This window comes from Oculina patagonica, unplaced genomic scaffold (genome assembly GCF_052425735.1).
Source record: "Oculina patagonica isolate OP01 unplaced genomic scaffold, crgOcupat unplaced638, whole genome shotgun sequence".
Lineage (NCBI taxonomy): Eukaryota > Metazoa > Cnidaria > Anthozoa > Scleractinia > Oculinidae > Oculina > Oculina patagonica.
The window spans coordinates 1-10,082 of record NW_027558513.1 but is presented as its reverse complement, the minus strand read 5'-3'; the positions used below and the strand labels follow the sequence as shown (position 1 = coordinate 10,082).

The window sequence follows — 10,082 nt, the reverse complement described above, 5'->3', positions numbered from 1 at the left end:
AAATTGGTGTGCCAATTGCAAGCAACTGCATTAAGTCTTGTTTATAAAAGGTCTGATTAAACTGCTTCAAATGAGAAATCCAGACATGGAGAAATGAACAAAGAAAGACAAGTGTCTTGCTTATTTAAGATGGTCTTGTTTTTTTATCACTATGTCTTTAGATCTTTAGATCAAAGGGGCTTTGTTTTAGTTTGTGAGGTCTTCGTTTTAGATCATGAAGCAATAAAAAGACCATATTTCATTGATTATGGTTTAAAGTTGAAATTGTGTAATTTACAGCTTGAATTACATTGTATATTGAACTAGACAATGGCACTAATCAAAAGTCAACAAGACCAACAAGAAGACTATTAAATTAAGTCTATATTATATGGTGTAATTAATAATTATAAGATTGAATCAGAATGTCAGATGAATCACTTTTGATTCTCACCTTGCCAGCAGGCACATAAACCATTCAGTCATGTACATCAACGGGTCTATGTGGTGAATTTTCTGAAAGATGAGGAAAACATACTTACCATATTGTGTTACAAGTAGCTTGAAGAAGCTTAAAAAACGGGCAGTTATTGTTCAACTACTTTTTTGGCTTCAAAGGCATGCCACACCGCAGTGAGTAACAAGAACGTTAGAGGTTTGTATGAGTCACTGGCTGCAGCTGTGGTAATGTAACAATATCTCCCTCATGATGTCATGTATTGAATTAATTATATTCTAAAAATCAAATAAAGAAACATAATAAAAACAATTGCATCTATCTCGTTTGTGAAAATTATACACAAACAAGATGTAAAATAAGAAGTTTATACACAAATAGCTATATACACACCAGATGTAAAATATATAAAATTATACATAAACTAGTAATACGTGACTCGCAGGGCCTCGCGAAGCGCTGGGTTGGGGAGGGAGGGGGGTGTTATAAATAAGGAGTGATAACCGGTTTTAACCGGTGATTTGTTATTGTTGCCTAGTTACGGACATGGCCGCGACACCCTCGTTCTCAGGGTCTACTCCGCTTTGAAAATGGCGGCTCTTTCTGGTTCGTAAAGAGGTATAAAGCGTTGGGAAGCGCAGGCTATTTTCAAAATCATCGACAAATTATTGGATATTCGTATTTTGGACATTTATTTCAGGGCATTAAAAAAAAGAAGAACGAACGGCAGGAGGATTCGAACCCTCCGCCCGCGCGCCCCTGATGGCCATGAAAGATTTATAGCCTGAATAGGCGTTGAGGGAGTATTATTTGGAAATCAGTGTTATTTTAATCTGAAAAGAAAAACGATAAATATGAAAGGCTCAGGATTCGAACCTACAAAAAAAAAAAAAAAAAAAAAAAAAAAAAAAAAAAAAACCTTAGCGGGATTCGAACCCCCGCCCTCAGTCCCGAAGATCTGATTTGAAGTTCGACGCCTTACCATTAGGCCACCAGCGCGCGGCCATGTGACGTCATTTCCGCCAGACACCAAGCTCACAAATATATATATATATATATATGACCGTAAACTCCACACGAGATTTCATCCCGCCTGAGCCCTTTGAGGGACAAAATTATACACCCCGCTACGCTCGGCCTTCGGCCTCGCTTCGCGAGGAATAAAATATATAACTTGTTTAATTCAGATATTACAGCTATGGATCTGAAATTCAGTGACCATTATCCCTGTATGACTGGAATTAGATCAATTATGGTCAAGTATTTAGCAATTGCGTGTTACATGTCCATACATGTACATTTTCTGCAATGAAATAATGAATTACATGTAAAGGTCAAATGAACCAATTTTTTTATTTTAAACCAAAGTACTTGCTAATTAAAAACCAAATAAACATATTGCGAAGTTTCAAAGTTATTGGACTTTGCACTGCAGCGATATTTCAAGTAAAAATGCTTATTTTTGGCCTGTATAATCGTAGACCCCTCGGGAAAACTGACAGAAATTGTCGTAAACACCAGCGTAGCCTGCGTATCAGCAGCGGGGTTGCAAAACCACCAATTATGACTGTTGTTGTGCTGTAAGGTCGCAAGGCATCTCAATTACGTTAGAAGAAAGGATTTTGCACCAGCCAAAAGCGGCTTAGAACTACAGTCGAAGCTCTCTTAACGGACACTCTTGTAAGCGAACAGCTCTACTTACGGCCACCTTGTTTGAGACCCCGTTTTAACTCCCATACAAACTCTGTATTTTTACATTCTGGTAAGCGGACATTCCCGTAAGCGGCCGCAGACACTTTCAGAGATTACGACTTAGACTTTTTCTTTGTTTTCAAGCTCCCGTAAGCGGACGCCCCAAAGAAAATCCTATTAACAACCTCTGTATCTTGTTTTTATCAATCAACTTCACATCTCCGCTCATCACAATGACTTTACATTAATTACAGTACAATATTTCAGAGTTTGTTTTGTCGTCATTCACGTCCGTCCAGTAATTGTTAGCTGGGCAAGCTCCCGTAAGCGGCCATCTATCGGCCAGCTCCAGTAACGGACACTTTTTTCGCGTCCAGAGGGTGTCCGCTTACGAGAGATTTGACTGTAGCCAAAATATTTGTTATGGTCATAAGCACTTTTAGTTTGTTGATATAGCTTAATTAGCTTGTCAAGCTTGCATAATAAGAATTTCAATTCGCTGGATAATATTCACACCAAATATTAATTAGCCTACAGGTGTGCATGTGCACTTCGATCGCAAAACCATCAAAAACACCAATTTTGACGTCTGCAAAAACTCAAAGCTTAAGCTTGTTCCATTCCAGCGTGCGGTCATTGTGGAATTCTTAGGAAATATTTGTAGCTTAATTTTGCTGTATTTTGTGCATAAAGGCTCAGAAAGTAAATTTTTTCCTTAAGTTAACTTAATAATGAATTGTTTACAGGTTGCAAAACAAAGAATTTCGAAATTTCGGTTTATTTGACCTTAATATACCGGTAGTTCAATAATAATTATAAGGTGGCCAGTACCCATGACTGATCGGCACGATATTAAAACTACATTAGTAATGGAATTCGAACCCATAAGCTCCTTCACAGGCCCGTCACTTAATCCACTGAACTATGATCACTCATAGCGAGCAAGGCCATTTACTGGGTCCACATACCAAAATTTAGAAGGATGTTTATGCACACTAAAGAAAACATGGGAACATTTAGGGTCTCTCACTTGTACACTCATTACAAGGTGCAGATTAAATTAGTTTAAAATAAAGGAACGGTCCTCTTTAAATACAGGAGTAGAGTAGAATGTGAGAAAAGACATGACCAGACAGAACTGACCAGGAGCAGTAAGCCAGTCTACTTTTTTATACATTTACATACAAATACATACAAATGCGAGAACACAAATATGCTATCCTTCTTCATCTTGAAAGGACTTTCAAACAATCCTAATTTGTTTTTCATTTCACAGGCATATTATTAAGTTTACTTACCATGTGTTTTGCTATATGAGGTACAGATTTAACCAACAAACCACCAAATATAGCCCCATCCATCTGGACTGCCTCCTGGTACAAAATAAAACACTACTTGAAACATGTAATTTGCATAAGCCAAACTTTGTTCTTCAGTTTCCTGAACAACTCACTATAAATAAAACTTTTTTTATGGCTTTAATTTCTTTCCTTTCAACTGCTTATCCGGAAAATTAAGGACATTTGCGCTAATTGTTTATGCGCATCCTTACTGCGCACATAATTCACGTCGCAACATCACGCCACGCCATGCATTGAGCGCGTGCGCTAAAGAAATTTTCTAAGCAAATATAGGGCTGGTAGTCGTCGCGTTAACTTTGCTTGCAATTAACTCTCTTAGATGCTCAGTGACCCCCACATTTTTTTAAACAGATCACTTTTGTTGACGATTACCTACGTTTTGCGAAAAAAATGAAAAAAATCAATTGATTAAAAGTTCGATTTTTTTTTGTCCCACGTACATTCGAATGCCTCTTTTTGAGCTTTTCGTTTTGCTGTACGACGGTTTCAAATACCACTTTCAGGGTTAAGTCTTACAAAACACTAGAATTCTTTTTACGCAACAGACCCACTTCTACAAAATATGACTAAGATCATTTGCCTCTCTTTTCTCATCTTCAATATTTTTAACTATAAATCCTGTAAACCGTGTTGAATTGCGTGCACCAATTTTTTAGAATCAGTGTAGTTTTCCACACGCTTCATCTCTGAAACTAAGTCAGTGACCCCCACATTTTTTTGCATTTCTGACACAAGTAACTTATTATGACTGCTGTAAAAAATTTAAAAAAAATCTATAGACTAGAAAATTTTCACGTGAACGTTCTTAAGTTGAAATGTAACAGCAAAGATCTCATTCCAATATTTTGCTTTTTCCACTACAGTTCTGACATGTATGCTTTACTTCATATCTTTATCATCTCACTACTACAGAAATTTATACAAAATTACATGCAATCCTTCATTGTATAACTGCCAAGAGCATGTTAAATGTACAATGTACAAGTTCATTACTGACAGTATGTTTTCACTTACTAATTTGGGACCATAGTACCCAGGAATGTACCTGTCACAAATCATCACCAAACACCAGAAAGCTTCCTGAAAGATAGAAAATAAGCTTAACTATATTTGATTCTATATTATGTTTTTTTGTACATGTACCATGTAAATGTAAATAAAGACTAAAATGGCAAATGTTCTTGGACTTGTAAACCTTTGGTTGTTGCAGGAGGGATAGAAAGGGTGGAACTTTCCTTTAAAGACATAGTGATGCTGGGCAACAGGGAAAATGCAGTGCCAATCAACTCAAAGCAACCATTATATTATAGCATCAACAAAATTTGTCATCATCACAAGAATCAAAGATCTCTTCATGATATCGACTTTTTTTGCATGAAGTTAGTATGAGTAGACGGTTTATCCTGGGCATCGTTGTTCGAACATGTATATCATGGAAGAATTCAAACGTCTTTCAGTTCAAGCAATTTTTTTTATTTTCGCGGAGGAAATGTTGTATTTGGCTGGGCGCTTTGCGACTCATATACTTTGGCTTGGTTAAAAATGGTAAACTTTGACGCTTGCCTTTAATCGAAATAGTTGTTTCCTTTCGAGTTAGAAAGATTTCTACTCGGCTTAATGCAGGATTCCCGATAAAGGTTACGCACGACAGAGTTGAGAAGTAAATTTTCGTTTAGATATTACCAAAAGCTGCTTCTCCACGTGTTATTCTTTACCTTACGGCTACACATGCCATTTCTAACGACTACATTTCCAGTAAAACAGTTGCTGTTTTTTTTTCTTATGGCGATGCATTAACTTCTGAACAGAAGCAAAAACTTTTAGTGTTTACTGCTTCCACCAGAAGTAATTTCACAACTGGCTACAAAAACACTTGTAAATATCACTTCACACCTGCATTGAATAATGCAATTCTAAATTGTGCAACTCAGCAGAAATAATCAATTGTAACGAAATGAGTTCCCTTTGGTTAACTATTAGCAACGTTTTAGTGTGTGAAATATTTGTACCAGTACAAATTTGCATTGTTAATCGTTTTAGGTTAAATTAATATTAGCGCCTAAAGACTTGTACCAGTACAAATTGCGTTCTTAATCGTTTTAAACTTCGCTGGCTTTGAGTGCTGAACCCCTCACATTCTTAATCGGTTATGTCACGTAAGATTTGGGTTACTCACGTTTTTAATTGTTATATAACGTTTGTAAATTTGACAAGCCACGTTTTTTCTACAAGAACGGAAGTACTGAAGCACAACTATAGAGTGACACTTTACAAGTCACGCGCTTTGATCACCCACAGCGGAAAGTATTCCCTTGAGAAATTAAAACAGTCCTTGAGAGTTAACAAGAATGTGGTTCCAGATTACCCAACCTAACCGCGCTATTCTCCTTCCTTTTGCTTGTAAACAAGCAAAAAAGTTGAAAAAACGTTTTATGCTTGCAGAGCTGCATTATTTTCTTTTTAAGAACATTGCATAGCTGACATAAAACACCTAAACAAAGAAAATACAACTGTGTGTCAACAGCAGAGCCTACATGACACCTTTTGTGACATCCACAGATTCTCATTTAATCATCACAAAACAATCTAAACTTTTGTCGTTCTGTAATAAACACCCAATTTAAAGAAAGCGATACTTGATGTAAACGTTTGATCTTTTAGTCAGGGCTGTGTAAGCTCGCTAAAATCGAATTCCGCAAACAAATTTCATCCTTGCACTTCTAGCGAAAACTCAAGGCTTTGTGTGAAGATGGAATAATTGCATGAAAATTTCACCCAGGAGGTGACCAGGCAAAAACAAGAGAACGTATTTGCGGGCAGTTAGTGGGCGGTGTTTGTTTGCGAAGCGACAGATTTTTCTAAACGCTATACTCTTCTTCGATAATATTTTTCACTGGATAGGGATACTTTAATAAAGAGCTAAAACTCCAAGCGATTTTTGTTCAATTGATTTCAAATTTTCAGAGGAGTAAGATTAATATGCATGTCAGCAACAAAAATGTGACCTCACACGGGAAAACGTACATTATGCACACTAACCTAACTAACGTACACTATGTTTTTATCATTCACCTTTCATTTTGAAGTTAACAGTTATACTTGGTTATGATAAAATTGAACAACTTCTGCTAAAAAAGAGGATGTTTCTGCCCAGACCCCTTTAGGATCATTTTACATTTGTATTTCTAGCCAATATATACCATGAGTTGGGGCTTTCTTTTGTGTTAGAAATGTTAGAAAATACTACAAAATACAAATTATGAAGGCTCACCTCTCCTGTCATGTGCATCAGAAGGACTGCTACCACAGGAGCCATTGCCTGTAAAAATCAAGACAACAAGTAATCCAGGATAAAATAATTAAAAGCTCTCTGGGCTTAGTGTCTCGTGACTCTTTTCAGAGTTTAATTTATTTGAAAATAGACTGCTTTTCACGTCTATTTATTGCTTGTAAAGATATCGAAAATTAAAAAGCGTGCATCTAACACGACTCCTCACCCCTAAAATTTGAACTAAAACTAAAGCTACTTTTGTCGCTCGATAAAAGTTGATCACACCACGATATACGAAACTCTTGATTCACTTGTCAATTCAGAAACCTTTGTCGTGAATGCTTGCGCTGAACTTCACGATTTCAAAGTTAAAGATAAAAACAAAGGTTTATTCCAATTACAAAAGGTTCTCACGCAAAAGGCTCAAAATCCAACTTAAAAAAAAAAGATTACATGCTTAAAAACAAAGTTTTGAAATCAATGCCTTAATGGTATCCATTCCGATCACTATCACGGTAATTAAGCGTCCATACTAATTGATCGTTGCTATATATTTCTGTCAGGCAGATAATGTTTGTACTTATAATTGTCACGCGACTTGTTTCCGACACCTTATAAAAAGCGATTTTTCCAAGCAGCCAAAAGTAGGCTCAGACTTAAATGCAAAGTACACTCCAGCATGTAGCCGTTGAACAGTTATAGGACTCGGATAATGGCAGAAAAAGAATACAGACGTACAGATACTTAGCTGTGGGAAAATGCTGTATTGCACTTTGATTCATTAAGCATTAATTTATCTGTCACAGATAGTTCTTAAATATCTAAAAAAGGTCAACAGAGTCACAGATTCTCCTTTGTTGTTTTGTGTTTGTGACTGATAAGAACGTTTGCAGCCTCACGTTTCAATAAGCTCACGCACACTACCAAGCAAAGTTTCATGGTCGACCTTACGCGTGTCTTCGTGACTGGGGAAATTTTGAACTGTTTTTTAAAACAGTTTAGGGTAATACTTAAATTGAAGACACACAAGGAAAATAATGTCCATAATCTTTGAACTAGTTTAATCAGCACAAATTCTAACTTGCCCAATCTAGCTAGTCAACTAAAGTAAAGGCACACATGTGGTTCGACTAAGTACTACGGTCTATTACATCTTTGAAATCGGATCTAATCAAAAATGGAAACGGCAAAAAAAGGTTTTCCTGACATATTGTCGGTCGACATACCTACAGTTCTGTTTGGCGCAAATCCTGTTTAAGACATGCTTTTCCCCTATTGCTGTACCAAAATCATAAAACACATTGTTCTCACGGTAGCTATTATCTGATTGACTAATATGACTAGAATGGCGGGAATCTCGTGTGATCGCTTTTATCACTAAGAAAAACAAACAAAAAGCTTAAAAATAAACATAACTGTCAGTGCAAACAGCATCTGTTTTGTTTAAATCTGATGATCGCATTTATCGGCATTTACTAAAAAAGAAAATTTTGACATGGTGGGAAAATTCTGTGGCCACAGAAAGCAAACACACATGGAATGCACCTTCTCCCCTGTAGTATATTCTTGTGTCGTCCGGACAACGTCATGACATCATGAGACAAAAACTAACAAGTAAACTAAGGTGCATCTGCATGGGTTTCACATAGGATTTGACCTTCCTCTACAAACATGGCCAGAATTGTGACCCTTGTAAACAGATGACAGTGCTCGAAATTAGCGGTTGTCCGGTCGTCCGAGACAACTAAAAGTTCGTTCGGGCAACCAGTTTTTTAGAAATTTTAAGGCCTGGTTGCCCGAGAAAAAACCGCCGGACAACCAAAGAACTTACATTTCCGTGATCACCCAACAGAATAAACCAAAGAAAATGTAAGTTTAAACATGAAAATAGCTCTCTTCTAATCGATGGAATCCATCACAATTCTTAGGAAAGGGAAAGCAAAGGTTGAAACAGTTAATTGGACGTTTGTCGAGTGCAATAAGCCGAGATAAGCTTGCCGTGTTGTCTTAAAACACGTACAGACCTCGTTGAAATATTTTGACGCGTGTTAAAAGTGACTAGTTAATTACGCATGCAGATTTGCATGACTTCAAAATTCAAAATATCTTGGCGCTTTGGAATGCATTTCTTGCCTTTATCTTAAGTAAAGTTTAATTCAAGTTTCTTTCATATTTCAAACTAAAGTTCAGAATTTTTGGCTTTTTTAAGTGAACAGATTTGTGACCCACGTGTAATTGAGACGCATCTTGTCTGGCTGTTGTCTGGGAATAATTTATATTTTAGCTGTTTTGAGTTTGGTGTGTTTTTGCGTGTGTAGGGATTTGTAAAATGACTATATCGCTTCTGAAAGTACAAAGAAGTATTTTCATTAACGTTAAAAGTAAGTGAAAGTGTTGTGTTCATTTACTATAAAGGAATTCTACAGTTTTGTTTAGGATGAGCAGTTTCACACCATGTGAATTGTAAAATAAATGTTATCGTCTCATCATGACCTGAGAACAAAATTTGTAACAAAAAAATACAACACTTAATACGGACAACCAAGCCTTCAGCAGGGCAACCAAACTCAGGGGTTTAGGTTGTCTGGCATTTGCCATAAGGACAACCTGGATTTTTTTCTAATTTCGAGCACTGAGATGATAAGGTACAGCAATTAAGCCATGAGAAAACAAAAACAAAAGGTATTCAATGTGCACATGTGGCTACCTGCTTGTTTTATTTCAAATACATCAGGAAAATACATTTCAGTTTGTGATCCATTTGCTTGATATATAACCATTACTGAACGTTTTTGTGAAGGTTACTTAATAAGAGAAGCAACAAATAAAGAGCTTGAATCAGGTACAATTTTTGAAGAAGGATCAAAATATTTTGCTTGGTAAGTTACTGTTCAGAAAACAAAAAAAAGTGGGATCCCACCTCATGGCCACTTTGGGTGTTATTGGCACTACTGAGCACAGGAACAAAGCATGCAAATTAGTCAAAAATTAAAAAAAAGCTATAATCATGAAACAGTAGCACCCCCACCTGACAGTAGCCTGTTTCAGGATCATATATTGCATATGCTTTCAAGACGTTAAATAAATCCCTCTGCCTGTAAAACAAGATTATTTAAACTTATGAAGACTGCCTACATGTACAGACATATTTATAATCATCAGAGTGAAAAGGTCTCAACAGTTGAAAACTGCTGAACTTGCCACTTGTTTTCATGATGTTCAGTCCCTAAGATAAGAAACTCTTTGTCTCTGGATGACTGTTACACGTTTAAGCTAGTTCTTTAAGCAACAGATGTTTCTTGTTATCACAGTGCAACGGCTA

General features: G+C 36.5%; 1 protein-coding gene across 1 annotated transcript; it reads right to left on the bottom strand.

Annotated features, from left to right (window-relative positions):
* Positions 1-530: 530 nt before the first annotated feature.
* LOC144641049 (carabin-like) lies at positions 531-9,850 on the bottom strand. Its single transcript, XM_078500105.1, has 5 exons — positions 9,789-9,850; positions 6,761-6,808; positions 4,504-4,569; positions 3,427-3,501; positions 531-714 (listed from the first exon to the last, which is right to left on the bottom strand). The coding sequence occupies exons 2-5, from the start codon at positions 6,803-6,805 to the stop codon at positions 646-648; spliced, it is 255 nt and encodes an 84-aa protein (XP_078356231.1). The 5' UTR covers positions 6,806-6,808; positions 9,789-9,850; the 3' UTR covers positions 531-645.
* Positions 9,851-10,082: the final 232 nt, after the last annotated feature.